The sequence below is a fragment of the Macrotis lagotis genome, chromosome X (assembly GCF_037893015.1).
Source record: "Macrotis lagotis isolate mMagLag1 chromosome X, bilby.v1.9.chrom.fasta, whole genome shotgun sequence".
NCBI lineage: Eukaryota > Metazoa > Chordata > Mammalia > Peramelemorphia > Peramelidae > Macrotis > Macrotis lagotis.
Genome location: NC_133666.1, coordinates 167,113,798 through 167,137,880, shown reverse-complemented (window position 1 = coordinate 167,137,880; position 24,083 = coordinate 167,113,798). Strand labels below are relative to the sequence as shown.

General features: G+C 37.5%; 1 protein-coding gene across 1 annotated transcript; it reads right to left on the bottom strand.

Annotated features, from left to right (window-relative positions):
• Positions 1-8,977: 8,977 nt before the first annotated feature.
• TMED7 (transmembrane p24 trafficking protein 7) lies at positions 8,978-22,313 on the bottom strand. Its single transcript, XM_074208327.1, has 3 exons — positions 22,104-22,313; positions 14,964-15,209; positions 8,978-11,777 (listed from the first exon to the last, which is right to left on the bottom strand). Exons 1-3 carry the CDS (start codon positions 22,272-22,274, stop codon positions 11,541-11,543), a joined length of 654 nt encoding a protein of 217 aa, XP_074064428.1. The 5' UTR covers positions 22,275-22,313; the 3' UTR covers positions 8,978-11,540.
• Positions 22,314-24,083: the final 1,770 nt, after the last annotated feature.

Here is a 24,083-nt window from a genome sequence, read left to right as displayed (position 1 = left end):
GAAAAAGTGATTTTTCTGAACAGGGCACTGGCTTTATGGAATGCTGTTAAATGAACTTTTAAATTTATACATTAAAATATGGGAAATGGTAGGAAACAACTATATATGTTTAACCTTGGAATCCTTAGGTAAGAAACTTCATATCAGATACTCTAGAAACAGTGGTGTCAAATTCACTTCAAAAAGGATCCTCCCTGAAGATTGTATATTGATTTAGAAAACCACAAACTAACATCAACTATGTTTTGTATTTTTAGAACAGAAAATTTCAGTGATAGATGGAGATTTAGAGATCATCTAGCCCAATGGTATCATATTCAAATATGAAAAGTGTCACCAAACCATATAAAAGAACCTTGAGGATTGCATATTGACATAAAATGACAAATTAATATTATCTATGTCCTGTTGTATTTTTTCTTTATTTCACATTTACCAATCTCATTTAATCTGTGAGTGTGGCCACACGATTGACAGAAAGTGTGTTTTTGTACCTCTGTTCTAGCATAAAATAGGGAATAAATGATCTTATCATAGATAGGGAATAAATTTTACATAGAGTGGGAAAAGCTTGGAATTAGAAATCAGATTTGGTCTATAATGGTTTTGTTAATAGTAATTTATATGACCTTGAACAGATCAAAGTTTCTGGGCTTCAATTTCCTCACATGTAAAATGGGGAGTTTGGGCCAGGAGAGCTTAGAAAATTCCTTTCAGCATTGAAATGTTAAAATTCTGTTCTAGCATGTGATCCCTTACCCTGTTTCAAGACTGCAATAATGTAGTAGTGGTGGTAGTGGTAGTGGTGGTGGTGGTGGTGGTAGTAGTAGTACTGGTAAGTAGTAGTGGTGGTAGAAGTAGCAGTAGTAATAGAGCAGAAGTAGATAACATTTATGAACTGGGCATGAATTGAAGGTTTTACAAATACTAGTCTTCTATTTATGACTCTGCTGGCTTGGCTCACTGGCTCCCACTACTGGTCTTATTGTCATCATTTTCACTCTTGGTTTCCCGAACTTGGTTCTGCCATGTTACATATTGTCCCATTTATGCCCAACGTAATATGTCTGAAATATATGAAAATAACATGATTATATGAAATATACTATAAGTTAAAATACATTCTAGAAAAGAAAGCACAAATTTTTCAGTACTACTATTCTACTTTTTTTGTAATAAGCAAATGTCTAAGATTTTAAAAAGGTTTTCATTACTGTTCATATCATGGAAAACAAAGTGCCTCAGTTTCCTTATCATAAAATGGAGATAACAAATAGTACTTAGTTCGCAGGGTTGCTGTGAAACTCAAATGAGTTAACATATGTAGTATGCTTTGCAAATCTTAAAGCACTATGTAAGTATTATTATTATTAATATATTAACAGGATTAAAATAACAAATTTTAAAACTTAGTAAGTTATAGAGGTTTTTCTTAATTAACCTTTTTTTCACACCAGTGTAGCAAAAGCTGTACTGTTTCTTGTTTCTCATCTTTTCTTAACAGAAGCCTTATTTTCTTTTTTTTAACTTAAAGATTTTATTTGAGTTTTACAATTTTTCCTCTAATCTTACCCCCCCCCCTGCAGAAGGCAGTCTGTTAGTCTTTACATTGTTTCCATGGTATACACTGATCCAAAGTGAATGTGATGAGAAAGAAATCATATCCTTAAGAAACATAAAGTATAAGAGATAGCAAGTTCAGATTATATCAGGTTTTTTTTTTCTAAATTAAAGGGAATAGTCCTTGGTCTTTGTTCAAACTCCACAGTTGTTTCTCTGGATACAGATAATATTCTCCATTGCAGATACTCCAAATTGTCCCTGATTGTTGCACTGATGGAATGAACGAGTCCATCAAGTTTGGTCATCGCCCCCATGTTGCTGTTAGGGTGTATGGTGCTTTTCTGGTTCTGCTCATCTCACTCAGCATCAGTTCATGTAAATCCCTCCAGGAGAAGCTGTATTTTCTAACCTGGCCTCAAACACTTAATAGTTCTGTGATCTGGACACATCATTTAAATTCTGTTTGTCTAAGTTTTCTCAAATGTAAAATAAAGAAAAATAATAAAACAGCAGCTTCCTTGTGGGTCAGTTGTGAGGATCAAATGAAATATTTGTAAAGTGCTTTGCACCTAGTAGACATGACTATTCTTTTTCCTTCCCTACTTTTTCTTTTACAGTTCCTGAAAGATTTATATTTCTTTTCTTTTGTTCTTTATTCTTGGAACTAGGTTCTCCTAAATGTTCCCTCACCTTGGAGAATATGATCATCTTGCTTTGAATGCTGTCTCAAAAGTTTTCCTCTTTTTTTGCTTTCCATTTTAGTTGAGGTCCTAAAATCATAGGTTGTAGTAATGGAAGAGAACTTAACACCCATTTGATCCAACTTTCTCATTATGCTAGAGTGGGCAATGTGAGCTTTATCTACATTTGATGCATGTGCCAAGTTGCTTGTCCTTTGTTTTAGAAGAGGACCATGACACAGTAATGCCATGACTTGCAAGTGAATTGGATTTAAGTGAGAAAACACTGTGCAAAGTTACCAGCCTCATTTCTTCCTCTAGAGTTATTTGGGTCCAGTAGCCAGATATGGATCAGGATTAACTAGGGATGGCCCTGGATGCAGTGGGAGACCTTGGTCTTTTTAAGTTAAGATTTTGATTGAGGCAACACTCATGTAGAGAGTAAGGCTAGGTAAGAAAGGAGGCAAAGAATAAATTATTTTACCTAGTCAAAAAAAAAAAATCAAACTGGGAGAGGAAGACCCTCAGGGTTCCTGGCCAAAACAGAAACAATTACTATTTAACATTCACTCTGAGCCATGTGCCAAGTGATATTTGTGTCACTGCCCCATTGCAAGGCAATGAGGTTAAATGACTTGCCCAAGGTCACATTGGGTAATTATTAAGTGTCTGAGGTCAGATTGTTCACTTAATTCAGGTACTCCTGACTCCAGGGCCACTGCTCTATCCACTGTGCCACCTAGCCTCGCCTGAAGCATACTCATTTTAACTCCCATCCTGTTTTGGAAATGTATGATTTGTTTACCAGAAGGTGCTAGATTCAAACTTTCATTCAAGTCATTCCATCAGTCTCTTTTAGTGCACTTCTATAGATGATGTTTGTCCTTCATTTTTTTTTTAGGTTTTTGCAAGGCAATAGGGTTAAGTAGCTTGCTCAAGGCCACACAGCTAGGGAATTATTAAATCTGAGGTACTCAGGTACTCCTGACTCCAGGGCCAATGTCCTATCCACTGTGCCACCTAGCTGCCCCTGCCCTTCATTCTTGAAGACAACCGTGACATCAGAAGAAGTGATGCTATGACAAGACATGAATCAGGACGACTGGAGATGGTCCTGGATTCATAAGGCAATAAACCTCTCCAGACCTCTCTGATGCACATACATGAGCCTTCTCCAAGGTATCCTCACTGCCCACCAGAAGACAGTCATCTTGCACTCCTAAATTATTTTCCTTTTAGCCATTCTGAGTTCCATACAGTTCCTTAGGACATAATGGTTATGTCCTATTTGTTTCAATTATTACCTAAGGGTAATAAAATTACTGCAAAATTACAGAAGAATCTCATTGTAACTCAGGTTTCTACCCAATCCTCCTAAATGGGAGGAAGGACTGTGTGTGTGTGTGTGTGTGTGGTAAGAGAAATCCTGGTTGGTTACACTGCAAACATTGGGAGGGGGAGTAATATCAAGGTTGGTGAGATAGGTTGCAATCCAGTAGCACTCACAAACCAATACTTGCCCCCCACCCCCACCCCCTAGTCACTCTATTTTACCATCAACATATCGTTTACACAGGCCATTCTTCATGTCTGGGTTGCATTCTTTTTTTACTTTGTCTCAGAGATTCCCTCTTCCTTTAAGATATAACTCATCATCTTCCTTATGGAATCTTTTATTTCCAAATTATTAATCCCCTCCTTCCCTTGTATTTAAATAATTTGCATATGTTGGATTTATCATCCTTATATGTTTATGCTACATTTTTTTTAGTTTTTGCAAGGCAATGGGGTTAAGTGACTTGCCCAAGGCCACACAGCTAAGTAATTATTAAGTGCCTGAGGCCAGATTTGAACTCAGGTACTCCTGAGTCCAGAGTCAGTGCTCTATCTACTGTGATACCTAGCCGCCCCCATGGTACATATTTTTAATATGTACTCACCTCCTCCCATAAGAATGTAAGTTTGTACAAAAATATTCACAGCAGCCCTGTTTGTGGTAGCAAAGAATTGGAAATTAAGTAAATGTCCTTCAATTGGGAAATGGCTTAACAAACTGGTATATGTATGTCACGGAACACTATTGTTCTATTAGAAACCAGGAGGGATGGGAATTCAGGGAAGCCTGAAGAGATTTGCATGAACTGATGCTGAGTGAGATGAGCAGAACCAGAGGAACATTGTGCAACCTAACAGCAACATGGGGGGGGGGGAGATGATCAACCTTGATGGACTCACTCATTCCATCAGTGCAACAATCTGGGACCATTTGGGGCTGTCTGCAGTGGAGAATACCATCTGTATCCAGAGAAAGAATTGTGGAGTTTGAACAAAGACCAAGGACTATTACTTTCGATTTAGACAAAAAAAACCCCAATATCTTATTGTCTGATCTTGCTATCTCTTATGCTTTTTCTTCCTTAAGGATATGATTTCTCTCTTATCACATTCAATTTGGATCAATGTATACCATGGAAACAATGTAAAAAGACTAATAGACTGCCTTCTGTGGGGGGGGGGTAGAGGAAAAATTGTAAAACTCAAAATAAAATCTTTGAAAGGAAAAAAGAATGTAAGTTTGTTCTTTATACTTTTATTCCCAGAACTTAATCATAGTGCTCTGCACATAGTAAGGGCCCATTAAATACTTGTTTCATTGAATGAGTTTCAGGATGCAAGAAAATTCCAACTCTCTGCCCTAACTACTCTTTCATACTCTGTGAGATGTTATTTCTCAGCACCCTGGAATTTCCCTCAGTAGGGATGTTTATCACTATCTATGTCATTTGGCAATTTGCATCTCCAATATATAGGCCTGGATTTCAACCTTCCCAAGGACTGCTCCTGATTACAAAAGGTAGAGACTCAGGCTGACCCCTGCCAAAAAAAAAGTCCAATTCAAAAGCCTCCTGCCAAAAAACCCAGAAATACATTCATATGAACTCATACAAAGTGAAATGAGCAGAATCAGAAGAGCATTGTATATAGTCATACCTATATTGTAAAGATAGTCAACTGTGGGGGGTGGCTAGGTGGCACAGTGGATAGAGCACCGGCCTTGGAGTCAGGAGTACCTGGGTTCAAATCTGACCTCAGACAATAATTACCTAGCCGTGTGGCATTGGGCAAGCCACTTAACCCCATTGCCTTGAAAAATCTAAAAAAAAAAAATAAAGTCAACTGTGAGACTTAACTACTTTGATTAAAACAATGATCTAAGAGAATTCTAAAGGATTTGTAATGAAAAATGCTATCTGCCTACAAGCATACCTTTTTTTTGTTTTTGCAAGGCAATGGGGTTAAATGACTTGCCCAAGGTCACATTGAGTAATTAATAATAAAGTGTCTGAGGCCAGATTGTTCACGTAATTCAGGTACTCCTGACTCCAGGGCCAGTGCTCTATCCACTGCGCCACCTAGCCTCCCCTGAAGCATACCTTTTTACTTTATTTTTGTTTTCATCTGTATTTTCTTTTGAAGAATGGCTAATATGAAAATGTTTTACATGACTTCACATGTATAATTGATATCAAACTGCCATCTCAAGGAATGGGGGAAGAGCAGAAAAGGAGAGAATAGGAGCTCAGATTAAAAAATAGAATATTAAATTTTTTACACATGTAATTGGGAAATTCTTAAGGAGATAAAATATATTTTAAAAATAAAATACACATATTTGACAAAAAAAATTGTACTGCTTCTTGACTGTTTTGGACTCCCTGACAAGTTATCTTTGCTTAAACCTCGATCACCCCCCTCCCCCACCTTCTTTTTTTTTTAAGTTTTTGCAAGGCAATGGGGTTAAAGTGGCTTGTCCAAGATCACAGTTAATTACGTGTCTGAGGCCAGATTTGAACTAGGGTACTCCCAACTTCAGGGCCAGTGCTCTATCCACTATGCCACCTAGCTGCCCCTTCCCCCACCCTTCTCAACTTATTACTTCAATACAGCAGCCCATTCCACATTTCCAGCGATTATTATTTATATTCTACATCTATGGACCTCTCACTTCTAATGCTAAATCTGATGAGTCTTTACTCCTTTCTTGATTTGCTATATTTGATATCATTGAACACTTTTCCTCTCCTTGAGCTTTTTCAAGTGTTCTTTCTATCTAATGGATACTTCTGAATTATAAACTAAAGATCTCATTTGAGAGGTACTACAAAGTTCTAGTACTTGTTGAAATCGGAAAAATGTAATCTACAAATGGGAGTGGAGCTTCTGGAACATTCCATCATTTATTGGGGGTGCTTCTTGTAGTTGAGACTCCAAGTGGCGTATTTCCCACCTCTCAGTTTCGTAATATGGTTGGAAAAAGGATGCTGTTGTATCTTTCAGACTCTCATAAGACCATGATCCACAGAGACAATACCTTGTTGGATCAAGCCTATCAGGCAGCATTTTGCTCGAGTAAATTGCTACTAAGGATTAGACAGTACTTCAAGTTTGGGGAAAGTTTATATATTCAGATTGCATGTTCTCACGTAGATAAGAAATATGCTTCTCCAAAATTACACACCCATATGCCCATTTGGCATTCATTTTGTATAAAAATGAAACATGCCAATATAAGTATGTATAAAATCCTACTGACTACTTTCAAGATTTAATATACTCATGAAATAGTCAGAAGCACTTCTGGTTTAATTATACAGGATACCTATGAAGAAAGTATTGTTGAAGTTCCCAAGTGTAAAAGATAAGAGCTTAATGGCAGCTTCCTAAGAAACTGTGAAGTTTAAGTACTTTATTGGATTTCTGGACCTGTGTACTTTTTCAATTCTGTAATTGCCCAGAGTACCTTGCATAAAGTATTCCTATTTGTTGAATGAGAGAACTCATTGTAATTTGTGAATAGAAGACTATAGTGCCTGACTTAAGATAAATCAAACATTTTTTTTCAAATGAATTGTGGAACAGTTACTCTCAAGAAAATTACATGCACATGAATATTCTATTTCTTCTTCCTCCCCTACTGCCATTGCTTGGAATTTATTAATCTCCTATTTACTGTTACCTTGAAAATTCTCACCTATTCAGTTTGGTGATATAATGAAATAACTCAGATAATTTGAATATATTTTCTTTTTGAATTATATCCCAAGGCATCATTGATAGTTGCTTTTGTGTGTTTAATGGAAAATTATTCATTTACATTGGATTTGCAATTAAAAATTTTTTAATCAAAGCCATTCCTAAAATAGGAATCCCTTTTTTAATATTTCCTATCGTCATCAGCAATACACAATGTCTACTGGTAACAGGAGGATAAGAAAGAAGTAAAAAACTTCACTTCTATGAGGATCCAAGAGCAACAACTGTTTGGAAATAGCACAATGTTGGAAGCTAAGTAGGTAGACCTGGGGTCCTCCAGAGAAATAAGAAGACAACTAGCAGAGCAGGGATAAAAACATTTGTGGATCATAAGGTAGGGAAATTTTATTCCTTATTACAAGGGTCCAATTTTTCAATCACCTTACTGATACAGACTTATATGGCAAGACAGGCATCCAATTGCCATGGAAAGCAGAATTTTCTGCTACAGGCTGCCCATAATTCACACAGATCTTCTATTACCTTACCATATAAAGGGTTTGTGATCCATGAGGGTGAATGGAATTATCCATACAATCTAAGACTAAGTATATTCCTTGAAATACTTCCCACTGTTAGTAAGCAATGTTTGACTTAAAAATTAGGGCTGCAGCATAAACAATGTATAAAAATGCAAGGAGTCTTAACTTAAAAGTAGTCAATAGTTCTTGGTTCCAATTTTTTCCCCCTCCAAAATAGATCTAGGTCCTAAATAAGATGTGGACCTTATAATGAACAGATACCTATCATAAAGTAAGGCTTAAATTAGACAAGATCTGAGATCCAGATCCCTTTTAAAATAAACCAACAAATATTTATTGGGATCTACTAGGTATGAGGCATCTATTAGGTATCAGGCACCATGGAACCCATAAAACAAGAGGTTCAAGTCTAGTTTATGAAATTAAAACATACTTCAAGCTGTATATACATTACCCCCCCCAACATCCTGCTCCTGCTCCTCTCAAAAAACACACAAACTTAAAAATACATGGTTTACTAATATTAACTGTCATTTATGAGTGGGTACAAAGACCACTGTACATTATAGACTGTGCTAGGAAAGGTTTTATTTGAAATAAAATAAAATTTGGATGGGGAAAATGGAAGGGTATTGAAGGTCGGGAAAAGAGTCAATATGGAGAGTTGGAAAAATACAATACTTGTTAGGGGCCAGTGGGATTCAATTTGGCTAGAAATGGATTTCTGAATGGCAGACTAGCAAAAGAAGTTGCCGCCATCATCGCCAATAAACGCAGATTTGAAGACAATGGATCCTCCACCTTTTACAAGAGGAAAATATGATTTAAAAAAAAAAAGGTAAATTAGATCCAGTTTGCAGTCTTGATTGCCAGCTAATAAATTTATATTTTATCCTGTGGGAAAGGAAAAAGAATAAAAGCACAAACAAAATAGTATACACTCTTTAAAAGAGTCACTACATTCCACAAATTAGGTTCCTGTATTTAGGGATTTTTTTTTAAGGTTCAAATTCTGTGTCAGGAATGAGCGAAGATAGTTTTTATAAAGTATTTATTCTTACATGACAGTGACTGGCACAATCCTATGGAAACACTATCTGTTTAATTAAGAAGAATTTCCTACCTGTCCCAAACTAAATCAAAAAAAGGCACTGAATATATTCATATATTAATTTGTTTTAATTTTTCCAAAACAATATTCAAAGGATCTGCTTTGTTTCATTCAAACTATAAATGTTTAACATTTACAAACTAAAATAGAACTGACAATACACAAGGATTTAAACAAATCTTTCAAAGGATAGTTTTTAAAAATTGTTTTTCAGTTCATTGTATTCAAAGTTTAATATTGTCAAGCTTTGGGTGACCTTTTTGAATCACATACCACTAGCACTCCTTTATAACACAAACATGTTTAGATTTTATCAGCAAAACAATATTTTAAGATGCTTATTTCACAAGTTGATGTTTTAGCATATAAACTTGAATATTAAATCCTTTTCCATTAACTACTTAAAAAAATATATACAACTATGAATGTTTAAATATGCATCCTGTGCCATGTGTCCAAGCAATATCTGGGAATTTTCAAACTATTAGAGTAAGTTGAAAAAATGAAAGAACTGGCTTCAAATTTTTCTTTATGACTCTACAAAACAGGCATTTTTAATGGGAGTAAAGAAAAAACCATTCAATTAGCATTTATATGATTATGGAGAGTTGTGTATTTTCTAATATACATATACACAGACACAAGTCAGGAAGGTAAACGAACATCAAAAACTAACTTATTAGTTTAAATATTTTGTGGACCAAGTTTTAGCTTGGCTCCTTTAAATTTTGTTGTTCTACAAAAATAATAGAAAGAAAACTGTTGGTTTCATAAAATTCAATAATTTCAGTATTTTTAAACAATGAACTTTTTTAGGGGCACAGAGTGATTGATTCCAGTCTTATGACAAACCCGAAATATTCGGGTACCTTACTACTCTGCTCCATATATGTACTGACTAAAAAAAGATCTGAAAGACAGAACAAAGAATATGAAAAGGACCTATGCTTTTGTCAATTGCATTAATATCATGCATAGGATATTCAATAGGTTGAAACAAAATCCAAATCAAGTCTAAATATCTGCACCACAGTTCTCATGAACAAATCTACAACTTTAGATTTTTTTTTGTCTGAATCTTGTTACATACAATTCTATTTTGCCCTGAAAAATTTTAACTTAAGGATTTAAATCATGCAAGACTCGTTTAGTAAATGCTTTTGCTATATTGTGGTACTTACAGTTAACCACCACAGCAACTTTTTCCCTCTTGGAATAAAAGAAAAACTTGCTGGAAATGTTTTTGTATTTTAAAAACTCCCAGAATTAAAGATTGACAGTTTCTGGTTAATCGAACTTACTGACCAGAAATCCTATCTAATTAGTACTGTTTAGTATCAAATGCCACAGTGATTCAACAATCACATTTTTGGTACAGTACTCATTCTCAAACAAAGCTAACTTCTTTCTGGTTGGCTAAGCATTACAGACATGGCAAATGATTCCATTCTAGGACAGAGGAACTAATCTTGAGAATTTTCATTTATACAAGGTAAGGATATTTTCCTTTTTAAAGAAAAATGCCCATGACGGTTCAATAAAAGTTATGTATTAATACAACATGTATTAAAAGTATAAGCAATGAAACTAATGCAAACCACTTACTGGGATGGAAAAATAACATATACTGTGAACCTTTTCTGTCATTATTTCATGACCAAAAATAACCAATTGTGGTTCCAGTTCTAAGTTCAAAGGGGAAAAAAGTATCATTGTTCCACACTTATTAGATGGACAGCACTGTGTAATGATAACAATGAAAATGTCAAATTGAATAGCTCAAAGAATTACAATTACTTGGTATTTCCAAAATCAAGGTAACCACAGATGGTGAAAGCCAGTCATTATAAAGACAAAAGAATATAACTAATAGAAATTGTGATGTTTGTGGCAGTTATCAAAAAATCTCTCACTACAGCTCTAATATCTCTCATTGACTTCAATCAAAATCTTTAAGGTTTCAATCCTACAATTACTGAAAAACTCACTGTTTTATATCATTACAAACTACAGAATGTGTATAAAACCTGCTACTCTGCAGGCAATTGAAGAATAACAATTTTGTACCATGATAGAACAACTCAAAACTGAATCAAAATTATGTAACTATGGTAGACTTTTCCTAACAAATCAAAAGTGCAGTACAGGACTTATAGCCTGCAGTTCATCACAATGGTTTAAAAAACAAAAATTTATGCCTAAACTATTAAAAGGGTTTCCTTCCTCCACAATATAACATCTTCAAAGCAACCTAAAGATTTAAAATATCAATTCCCTATGACAGAAGTAGTCTTACCAATTAAAAAGAATCAAGATGCCAAAGTTTAGAGTGATAAGAGTGAATACAAACAACTGTGGGAAGGGTAGAACATTTGTGTTGGATATTTAACATGAAAAGCCTCAAACAAGTTCTGAAGTTTTTCAATTTTTTCAAATAAAAAGGTGTCCTTTCCCACGGCTTAGGAATATATGCTGCATTTTCCCCACAACAAATGTAAGGGGGTAAAGAGGTTTTTAAAATATTGCCAATATTAAGTTCTTCTGTACCTACTATTAATTGGAAAACAGCAACATTACAGATGTATGGTGGATCAACTCTCAAAACATTAGTTATGATCCAACACGGGTTGTAGTGGTTCTTTTATCTGAGAAAAAGCTTTTCAGAAGAAATACCTGCCCTATGCTAACAACAAGAAGAATGATGGCTTCTCCAATTGACCAATAGGCCACTCTAGTATTTAGATCTTCTGCCCGGCTGCGTCCTTGAGCTTCTCTTAGTCGGAAATGAGTCTGGTAGTCGATGACAGACTTCAAAGCTTCGTGAATTGAAACACAAGCAGATTCCATCTAGAAAGAAACATTCTGAGTTAGCCTTGCCAATGGTTTTTTTAAAAAATATAATTCTTTTTAAGAAGAAAATTTTTTCCCCTAATTTATTCTAAAAAAATGATAACTGTATTATTTTTAGTGAATTCTATTCTTGCCAAGGAAAGGATACCTTACTGAATATCCTGGGAAAGGCACTGTAGCATAGTCAGGAAGTATTAAATACTGCCTTTGATGTGACTAAAGGCAGATGTTTTATCTTCTCTAAGTTTTAGTTTCTTTATCTGTAAAATGTATAATATGTTTAGTATATAGACTATACTTATAATATAGTATGTATATATACTATACATTATACTATATCATAATATGACTAATATGTATAGTAACTAACTTTCAAGGTTCTTATGGGGATCAAACAAGACATCAATCAACCTACAAAGTTTAATGATCTATTTAAAAAACCCCTGATGTTAGTATATCCTGAGATATTAAATTTTTAGGTTAAAAGTGTGTTTTGTAATAGACAAATTAGACAATCACTTTCTTCCACTGCAGGCAATACCATCTGTTCATCCTTCATTTTATGGGGTGATGTCTTGACTTTCATGTCAACTGCATTCAAGTGAGGCAAAAGTAAGAAACCTCTCATGTTCCTGCAATGACTACTGTTAGCCGCCAGAGTGATAATAATAAGATAATTAGAGCTCTGGAAGCAATAGTCACACTATATGGGCAGTTAGGAAAAGTACAGAACTATTAACCACTGAATCTACCTTCAGTATTGTACCCCTTATTAAAGAGGGAGTTGCAGAATCCTTCCAGATGGGAGGAGAAACATGGAAGCATTGGCATGAAGAACTTTAAGATAGCCAATGTAAAACTCAAGACTTTTATGGGGAAAATTTGAAAGTAATACACTATGAAATTTCTGCAATGCATGCTCAGAGAACAAGCTAACACCTTATTGAATTCTTTGTTGTTTGTTTAAATATGATAAAAATATTTTGTGTTAACTCCAGAAGTTGAAAGTACCAGATATAATATAAAAATAGATTATTCCATAGTACATTTGTTAATTTTCTTTCTCTTTTCATGATTATTGGTTAAACCAATGCCTTTTTTTCTTGATAGAATCTAACTAACTTCAATGTATTTTGCCCTTAGTTGGAGATGGTTGTTCTACTTCATCTAAAGAAATACCAGCTTTCTTAAGATATAGATTATTTCATATTTCGAAGAATGAAATATGTATTTATAATTTCCTATAACTGAAATATGTATTTATAATGCCTATCATATTACAGTGATTAACATTTTCCTAATGATTTCATCAATATACACAGGGTAAGAAATAATTTGAGTATGAAAATAACAGCAAAGCAGTGCTAGAGAATTATATGAAATTAAGAATTATACTTTTAAAGTGTAAGGTTAGAGAAATAGTTATGTAAGCCATAGATTTTAAATATATATCCAGTATTTTCATGCTTGGAATGAACTCCCTTTTAACTTCTAGTGAAAAGCACTTATAGTTTTCCTCAAAATTCAATCAAATGATATAATCTCCATGAAGGTTTTGATTTCTCATCTGCTACTGCTCTCAAATTACCTTTTTATCTTCTTCAAATTACTTTTTAATCTGTATATATATTTTCATGTATATATTTTCTGTGTATGAGCCATCTCTAATAGAATACAAGTTCCTTGATGGCAGGGATAGCTTCATTTTTAAAAAATATATCTCAAGTACTTAATTTACAATGTGCAATAATTGTCAGCTGGTTATGCATACATTGCTATGGATTAATGGAATAGCTAGGCTTGGAATTAGGGAGATCTGGGGTCAAACCTTGTCTCTGGCACTAGCTGTGTGACCCTGGCAAGTCAATTTGGTCTCTATATGTCTCAGGTAGATAGGACCCTTAGGACCTTATTTATTATTAAAACATTTCTGGGTTCTGAAGTGGAGGGAATTCCTGAAGCTCAGGAAATCTTAGATCTTTTATTTGTGACAGCATTGCTATTGTGATATAATAATAGAAACTTAATTTGAATAAGCTCAAATAGTTGTGGATAAAAATTTTTGTAAAACTTCCATACTTATTAATTTAATTTTTAAAACATCTACTGACATGACAAGCCTTGCATTAGGCTTGAATAAGTTAAGAATTGGGTATATTTTATATATTTTTAAAATTTCAAACCTTTTTCAGTTATAAGTAAAATTTTTTTAAAACACTCTTTTTAAAAAAAATTTTGAGTTCCAAATCCTCTCTTCCTTTTCTCCCTTCTCAATGAGAAGACAAGCAATCTGATAAAGCTTATTTGTATCATCATGCAAAACATTTCCATGTTAGTCATTTTGTGAAAGAAATCAGATAAAATAACCCTCAAGAAAAATAAAGCCAAAAAAGTATGTTTCAATCTGTATTCAGACTCCATTGAACAATTTTCTCTGGAGGTGGATAGCTTTTTCATCATAAGTCCTTAAGAATATTTTTTGTATTTCTAATGTCTGTCTTATAAAAATGAATTAAAAATACCTCTTCCCTATACTGGGAATATACAAAGGAAGTGATCTTAAAAAAATATATAATTTAAACTTCTTTCCTCATATTTATTTCCTATCCTGAAAGAGAAAAGGATATTCTATTATCTTTCCTAGTCTTTCTAGTTCCTTCTTCATGAGGTTCTGGGTCAGAGCCTTTAAATGATTTTTATTAAATTCATTTCTCTATCTTCTCAATATTATGATTACATTGTAGAACACAGTAAGTAAAGATGGTTTTAGAGAAACCAGGAAGACTTTTATGAACTGATGCAGAATCAGAACAATTTATATTATTCTTTGGATAGGTCAAAGTAGGAATTTGTTTTACTTGACTGTGCATCTTCTATGACTTTTTCCCTTTTCCTCAATGGAAAGGGGGTGGGGGAAGATGAGAGAGAGGGGAAAAAAGGCATGTTTGTTAATTGCATAGTAAGTATGACAGAAGTCTGATCCAATGTTAAATAAAATATAAGTAGTTCAGCATTATTAAAAAAACAAATACACACTCACACTCAGAGCTAGGGTGCTAGCTAAGAGGAGAGGCTAGGATGAGTTATTGTTCACTGCCATTGTTTTTTCTTAAATGTCTTTTTCCAAGAATAGCATTCATGTATACTATCATGATTACACTGATGATCTGAATTTGCTTTTACCTGTGTAAGAGCACTGACTCTGTTCTCACTGGGAAATAGCGGTGGATCTTCTCCCACTTGAAAATCAAAGTACACAGTTTTGTGTGTGAAAGTAGAGAACTCATTGCTGAAACAAAATTTGTACGTTCCATTTCTGGATGCAGTGAAGGTAAAACTATCATACTGTTTCTTCATTTCCTTATACAACACCACACCATCAGGATCTTCCAAACGGCAATCTACATCATAATGACCTCCAGTAATAACCTATAGGAGGAAAAACAATGAAAAGTTAGGGGTAAAATAAAAAAAATAATAATAAAATAAAAATTAAATACATTAACCAGTTTTCCTCTTATAATGCTAAAGCCAAAGTGTCGGAGGTCATTTAATATGGCAGGCAATACCATATTCTAGTATTTCTATTAATGAGCCTTTACAAAGAAGTAAATTTTGATTCAAAAATAAAAAAGAACAAGTAGAGCTGTCCAATTTTCAAATTATTTTTTCCTGAGCTAAGCTAAATGACTATTTTTCATACTACATAATGGACTCTGGCCCTCTCTTTTCTTTCCCCTTTCTACCTCAAGCTTCCCTAGAGGTTAAGATAAATTTCTATATCCAACTGAGTCAGTGTATAATTCCCTCTTTGAGCCAAATTTGATGAAAGTAAGGTTCAAATAAGACTCAGCTCCTCCCCTCCCTTTATTGTAACAAGTCATCTGCACAAATCATGTAATATAATTTACCCTATTCTACTCTCTCTTCTCCTTTAGTACAATCTTTTTTTATCCTTAAGTTTTTTTATATCATCACATGATATGAGCATTAGCTAAGTCAATGCTCTATGTATACACCTTCTTACTGCCCTAACAGAAGACTTCTCAAGAGTTATCTTCCTGTAACAACATAAAGGTTATCAGACTACCTTCTGTGGAGGGGGTGGGGGGTGGGGAAAGGGAAGGGTGGATGGGGGAAAATTGTAAAATTCAAAACATTACAAAAAAGATACGTAGAAAATGCTACTGCATCTAATTGGAAAATAAAATATTTATATTAAAACAGTAATCTTCCTGTGTAGGGATGTAAACAATTTAATCTCACTGAGTAACATGTTTTTCTTTCCTGTTTACCTTTTTATGCTATTCTTGAGTCTTATCTATCTGAAGCCTAAATTTTCTTTCAGTGTTGACCTTTCCATCAGGAAATTTTTAAAGTACCCTATTTCATTGAAAGTCTATCTTTTTCACATTCAATTTTGCTGGATAGTTGATAATTTGGTTGTATTCCAAGCTCCTTTGCCTTCTGGAAAATCATATTCCAAGCTTTCCGATCCTTTAATACAAAAGCTGCTGAGGCCTGTGTAATCCTGACTGTAGCTTCTTGATATCTGAATCGTTTCCTACTGGCTGCCTGAAGTATTTTCTCCTTGACCTGATAATTCTGGAATTGGCTACATTATTCCTTGGAGGTTTCATTTTGGAATTTCTTTCAGGAGATTGTTGAGTTTTTCCTTGATTATTTTACCCTCTGATTCTAGGACATTAGGGCAGATTTTCCTTGATCTTTTTTTTTAGGCTTTTGCAAGGCAATGGGGTTAAGTGACTTGCCCAAGGCCACACAGCTAGGTAATTATTAAGTGTCTGAGGCCGGATTTGAACTCAGGTACTCCTGACTCCAGGGCCGGTGCTCTATCTACTGCGCCACCTAGCCACGCCCCCCCCCCCCCAATAACTTCTTGAAAGAAGCTGTTGAGGTCTTTTTTTGATCATGGCTTTTAGGTAATTCAATAATTCTTAATTTATCTCTCCTAGATCTATTTTCTAAGTCAGTTGTTTTTCTAACGAGACATTTTACATTTTCTTTTATTTTATCATTCTTTTAATTTTGTTTGACCAATTCTTGATGTCTCATAAAGTCATTCACTTCCACCTGCCCATTTTTCAGTTAGCTTTTGAACCTCCTTTTCCATTTGGCCAATTCTTTTAAGGAGTTGTTTTCTTCAATCAATTTTTGTCCTTCCTCTTCCAAGCTGCTGATACTCTCTTGCATCTCTCTTATGTGATTTTCAAATCCCTTTTCAGCTCCTCTTCCAGGAAGGCTTTCTGTACTTGAGATCAAATCATATTACCTTTTGAGGCTTTGCATGTAGGCATTTTGACATTACTATCCTTTTATGAGTTTGTGTTTTGGTCTTCCTTGTCACCACAGTTGCTTTCTGTGGTTAGGGATCTTTTCTGGTTTTTTTTTTGCCTCAATTTTTTAGTCTATTTCATGATTTTTAAAATTGAGCTCTGCTCCTGAGGTACAAGGGGCATTGTCTTAGGCTTCTTGCCCATGGTTTTCTGTGCTGGGGCCTTTGGGGCTTGATTGTCCACTGCACTGGGGTGTCTTGGCCTAGTCTCATCTGTTGTGCTGGGGTTCTGGGGCTAACGGTTTGCTTTATAGGCTGGTGCAGGAGGTCTCACAGCTGTCTTGCTGTGCCACTAGTCTGCTGAGTCGAGACTTGAGGGACCTTGCTTCCTAGGAACCTCTTGCTGGCTTGCCCAGACAGCATTTACATTGAGCTGTGCTCCTCTTTTATCCAGGTGAGAAAGGTTTTTCCTCAAGTCTTTCTAAGTTATCTTAAGATGGACCCCCCCCCCCCCCTTGTAATTTCTGTTGCTCCAGAAAGCATTTAGAGGTTTAATTTAATATTTCCAAAGGAAACTGGGTAGAGCTCAGGCAACTTCCTGGCTTCTCTCTTCCTTGGCTCTGCCTCCTGCCTTTCAGAAAATTTAAACACAAACTGAATTTCATTGTCTTTCTCCCAAACCCTTCTCATGTTCTAGCTTCTCTATTATTATAGAGGGCAACACCATCCTCTCAAGACCTTTCAGATTTGCAACTAGAAGTCATTCTGGATTCCTTGGTATTTCTCATTGCTCACATGCAATCGGTCAGTTTCTAAGGCCTGTGGATTTTACCTTTGCAACATTGCTCAAATACACACTCTTTCATAATACTTCCACAACCCTGATGTAGGCTCTTATCATCTCATGCCTGGCTTACTGCAATAGCCTGTTCCTCCCCACTTTAAAACATTTAGATGCATAAGTGACTTTCCTAAAATATAGATCTGACCACATTTTACTGCCAAGCACATACTCTTCAATCTAGGACATCCCCCTCCTTGTTTGGAATAATCTTCCTCCAACTCCAGATCTAACTAAAATTTCAACTTCTACAGGAAGTCTTCCCCAACTCCTCTTAGTTCCAGTGCCTTCCTTGTGTTTCCTATTTATCCTATATATACAATCTTATTCATATCTATCCAATGGAGTTTGCTTTATCTGTTTGCCTCAGGTTTCCCCATTAGACTGCAAATACTTTAGGGGCAGGGCCTATATTTTGCTTCTTTTGTACCCCCCCCATGGACACTTAATATTGTTTATTGATGGATTGGTAGTACTGTTAATGGTAAATTGGAGTGAGTAAAGAGTTATATGCTCAAATAGACTACTGCAAGAGTACAAAATGTGAATAGAGTAAGTCACATATTAAGGTGCAGGCAGAGGAAGAAGAAAGAGGTAACAGATATAAGAAATGATGCAAGATTTAAGGATTGAATATGAGAAGTGATAAAGAGGAAAGAATTTAAAAAATCCTACAAAGGTTATCAAATAGAGGACACTGAATAAGTGATGGAAACCCTGAAAGTTAAAATCAAATAATGTGGATTCTGATGGTACGTAAGTTGGTTTTAGGCATATTTGAGTTTAAGATGTTGATGGAATATCAAGGCTCACAGCTGGGAATGAAATCAAGATCAGAACTTTGGAGTAACATCATAATTGAAGCCTATATGAGACTGCTAAGAAAGAAAGAGTGAAATTAGGAGAAAGGATAATGCCCGGCAAAATCTGAGGAACACTTACCTTACAGGATCAAAAGAATAAGGAAGAAGACAAGTATATGTTTACAAAGGAACTACAAAAGTGGTACCTCTGAAGCTAAGGAAAGAGGTGGCTGGTTTTTACCAAATGCTGCTGAGAACTCAACAGAGAGGACTGAAAAAGGCCTTCGGAATTAAAGATAAAGAGGTCTTTATTGACTTTTAATGACCTTGGAAATATTTTCCATAGACTTATAGGGATCTAAAAGTTAATTTACAAGTTTCTAGAAGAGGTAGAAAGATGAGATCCCATGGTTAGGTGGGAATTTAGTTTTAGTGCGTATCAGAATCTCCATTCTTCTGAGACAGGATCAAAGAAAAGAATTGGGAATGATTTTAAGAGTGATAAGAGTTTCTTACAATAATGTAGGCTTGAAGCATACCCATTCCAGGCCTTCCTAAGAGACTCTTGTTCATATTATTCCAAAAAGTTTGCCCCAGTGGGTCCACTAAGTGTCATCCTTGCTTTCTTCCAACCTGGATGCAAGAGTATTCTGGCTTCCTTTTCTCTTTAAGAAACCTTAAAAAAATATATATGCCATACCTCTAGCCTATAACAATCTCTCCTTGCCTGTTAAGGCAGAGATTGTGGGAGAAAAATACAGCATTTTATAGCAGAAAGAACAGTGAATTTGGAATTAGTTCTATTCTCTCCCATGATACTTAGTTTTGTGATCATGGTAAATCAATTAAGCCCCACTAGAAAAATATGGGTAATATGACCCATAGTATCACCCATAGGCTGTTGGGAGACTAAATGAGATAATGTATGCAAAATGCTTTAGTAACAAAATATTATGCAGCCATTTCAAAGGTTACTAGCTGGGTGTGTTTTATCTTTAGGTAAAATGTTCAGTTAACAAGCATTTATTTAGGGTTTAATATGAATATAATAGGTTTGTAAGCATTGGCAATACAAAGAATGGCATAAACACCTTTATCAGCCCATGGGGAGCTCATTTTCTAATATAGAAGAAAATATGTATCTTTCTAGGTAAATACAAGGTATAACAGAGCAGGTAGACAGTCCTCTCAGAGGGAAGGTATCAGTAGTATGTAAACCCAGGAAAGGCCTCTCATAAAGGTGAGATTAGAGCTCAGTCTTGAAAGAAGTCAGGGATGCTAAGAAGGCAGAGGTGAGAAGGAGGGCATTCTGGGTATGGAGAAGAATGTCTTGTGTGAGGAAAAGAAAGTAGCCAGAATGACTGCACTGTACAGTGTTTGGAGGGAAATTACAGAAAACTGGAAAAGTGCAAAGGGGTCAGATTATGAAGACATCTAAATGTTAAACTTGATCTTAGAGGTAGTATGGAACCACTGGAGTTGTTAAGGGGAGAGTGAAATGAGACTCATATTTTAGGAAAAGTTAATGAGCTGTTTTGGATGACTGAGTTGGAATTGCCAAGGGAACATAACTTGAGATATCTAAAAGGCATTTAATGATACTGTGAGTTAGCTGAGGAAAGTAGGGAGCTAAGTGGTGTAAGGGATAGAGTCAGGAAGACTTGAGATGAATTCTTGCCTCATAAACTTATTTACTAGCTGTGTGACCCTGGTGAAGTCACTTTCTTCTCAGCTTCAATTTCCTCATCTGTAAAATGGGCTTAACAATAGCCTTCATCTCATTATTTGTGTGAAGATCAAATAAGCTAACATATGTAAATGCACTTAGCAACTCAAACTATTATGTAATGCTTTATTGTTATTTTTTAGCAGATTTTGATTAAAGAGAGGAGGTTGGAAAAAGCTCTAAAACTGGATTGTCATTAATCATTATGAAAGTCTTCTGAGTTTTTTAATCACCTGAAGATTGAGTGGCATATCTCCTATATTCCTAACTTGATAAAAATAAAAATGTTCAAGAATTTTAAGTTGTTAAGAGTAGACTCCCAAGGCTAATACCAGAGCAATCTCCACTGACAACAATTCATCAAAACTTTTTTTTTGAACCACTTAAGAATCCACCTAGTAGGGGTGGTTAGGTGGCCCAGTGGATAAAGTACTGGCTCTGGAGTCAGGAGTACCTGAGTTAAAATCTGACCCCAGACACTTAATAATGACCTAGCTGTGTGGCCTTGGAGAAGCCACTTAACCCCATCACCTTGCAAAAAAAAAAACCTAAAAAAAAAATTAAAAATTCTAAAGCAGGGTCCAAGAGTATTAAAATGCCAGTCTCTCTTAATGCTACTGCACTACTACAGAGATAATCTCTAAAGTATTCAGTACATCTCTTAAATGGCAGTTTTCAAGTTGCTCTCCCAGAGACTGACAATTCTAGAAGGGCGGGGCTCTATTTTGGTTTATTTTAAATCTTAAGACCTTGTCACAGTGCCAGACAAGTAGCAAGGGCTTAATAATTCCTATTGACTTCCCGGATTCCCTGTAATTCTGTGGATTATTTTCCATTTATTCTGTAATCACAAGCATGTCTATATTTATGACAGGCACTGTGCTAGGTAGGCACTTTGTAGGTATTTCATTTGATCCCAATGACTGTGGGAAGTAATGGCTATTATTGCCCTATTTTACATTTGAGAAAAATGAGACAGAGGTGAAGTGACTTGCCCAGGGTCTGAGCATATATTTGTTTGTTGGTTTGTTTTTTTGCAGGGCAATGGGGTTAAGCGGCTTGCCCAAAGCCACACAGCTAGGTCATTATTAAGTGTGTGAGGGCTGAATTTGAACTGAGATCCTCCTGACTCGAGGGCCACTGTACCACCTAGCCGCCTCCCCTGAGGTATATCTGCACTCAGATCTTTTATAGCAATAATTAAGCATGTGATCATCTTATAATAACAGCAGCGAATGGCCAGTGTTTACTAGTCCCAAGCACTGTTAAGTGCTTTATAATTATCTGATTTGATTCCCCAAATAAGAGGAAGATGCTCTTTTTATCTTGAAAAGTAGACAAAACGCTTTCCCTTCCTATTGTTCTTACCCATCTCCCCCTTAAATACCTTTAATTAACATCTCAACTTCATATTTTTCCATTTGATGGCCGGCGCTCTCCCCTCTGCGCCCCCATTTCTCCCGTCATGGCAGTGAAACTGAGGCACGGGGGTTGGGCCACTTCCCGGCCCCCCTCGTGGGGGGCGAGACAAAGGCGGGGTCACGGGGGTCTCCCCGGCCCCCTCCCCGGGGCGGCCCCGCCCTGCATGCGCGCGCAGCAGGTGCTTCATGGAGGTCAGGCCGCCGGCGCTTCCGGCCCCCGCCCCCACCCGCGCTACCTGGAACTCGAGGGTGCACTTGGTGCCCTGGACGATGTCCTCGTAGAAGCACTGCTTGGCGTTGTCGGGCAGCTCGAAGGTGATCTCGGAGCAGCCGCCCGGGCCGGGCGCCCGCGCCAGCGCCAGCAGCAGCAGCAGGGCGGCCGCCCACGCCGGCCCCGGCCGCGGCATGTCCCGGGCTGGGGGCGGCCGCAGGGCGCTGAGCGGCGCGCGCAGACGCGCCACCGGCCTCCCCGCCGCGGAGCCGGCCTCGGGGGCTGCCCGCCGCGGAGCCGGCCTCGGGGGCTGCCCGCCGCGGAGCCGGCCTCGGGGGCTGCCCGCCGCGGAGCCGGCCTCGGGTGCTGCCGGCCTCGGAGGCTGCCCGCCGCGGAGCCGGCCTCGGGGGCTTCGCCGGGCAGCCGGGGCGGCGGCCGAGGGCAGGGCCGCGCCGGTCTCCCCGACAAACGGCTCGGCGAGGCGCGAGCCTGGGAGCGGGGGGGGGGCGGGGGAGAGACCCGGACGGAGAGGAGGAGGGGCGTGGGGGCGAAGCTCCCGCGGCGGCGGCGGCGGCGGCGGCGGAGACGGCAGCGAGAGAGGCGGAAACTACAGGAAGTGAGCGCAATTTACTGAAGGGAAAGGGGCGGGGGAGCGCCTCCTACGACCCGGATGTACTTCCCCCCAGCCCGGCCCCGGGCGCGCCGGCCGAGTGCCTACGTGGAGCGCAAGCCGGAGAGGGGAAGCTGCCGGGGGCGGGGAAAGGGCTGGCTGGGCACGCCTCCCGGGGGCGGGGCCGCGGGAGGGCGCGGCGCGGCCCGGAGCGCGAGGGAAAGCGAAGGAGCCCCGCCCCACAAATGACTTAAAAGGAGGTTCAGTTTTCAGAAGAGTCAAAAAATAACGTTGATAAGAAATGCAAAAAAGAAAGGTGCATTTCGACTAGAAGGATTGATGAAGGCAACCTAGAGGCGGCCTTTATGCGAGGCCTTGTGCTAAAGTGCCAAGAATGGCAAACGCGCCTCGGCCTAGGGGTGACAGCATTCTAATGGGGGGGAGACTTTTGGGGTGGTGGTTCTGTCGTGACCTCATCGTGACCTTATTTCGGGTTTTCTTGACAAAGAAACAAAGTTTGTCCTTTCTCCAGCTCTTTTTACAGCTGAGGAAACAGTCAAATGGAGTTAAGTTGCCTTGGGCTGGACGGATCTGAACTCGGGTAGCTGCTCCTTATATATGATAGATAAAGGAAATCTCAGAAAAATGACATTAATAAAAGCCAGAGCCTTCCTTCTATTCGTACAAATCTTGTATTTACATTTTTATTCACATGCGGCCTTACCCCTTAGACTGCATGCTATAGAGAGAATAAAGGGAAAGTAAGTCTCTAAGGGAAGTATCTCCTGCTGAAGAGAGACCTTTCCCCATCCCTTCCCTCTACTTAAGCCTTCTTCTACCTCTGAAATTGCTCTCTAAAGGGAGATTATCTTCCTCTCTCTCTATCTTGCATTCCTATGAATAATTACATTCATTATATACATAACAGGATGATAATCTCAAAAGCTAGGCTCTAGTTGGAGGAAAGCACAGTCCCTCTCCCGCCTAGAACTTTCTTTTACAGATTATCTTCCTTTATTCTGCAGATATCTTGCATTCTAATGGAAAGACTATCTTCCCTTATTCTGTAGCTATCTTGTATTCTAATGGAAAGACTGCAATTAATTCCTAGTCTACTCTACCTGTTATGCTAAACTTCCCCCAGAAAGCATAAGAAAAGAAACACAAATAATAGAGAATGAATTAAACCCACACTAGAAGTTAAAGCCAAGTCAATTAGAATAGAGAAAATTGAATCCTAGGGACCTGATGAAATAGTATAGTGGGAAAGAGAAGAGGGCCCAGGTTATAGCTTGAGCAGACACCCAAGGTTAGTAGACATGACTTGGATGTAGATCCAAGATGAGATAGGTCAGGCTGGTAGGAGGGAAACAAAAATAGCATAAAGTCATGAAA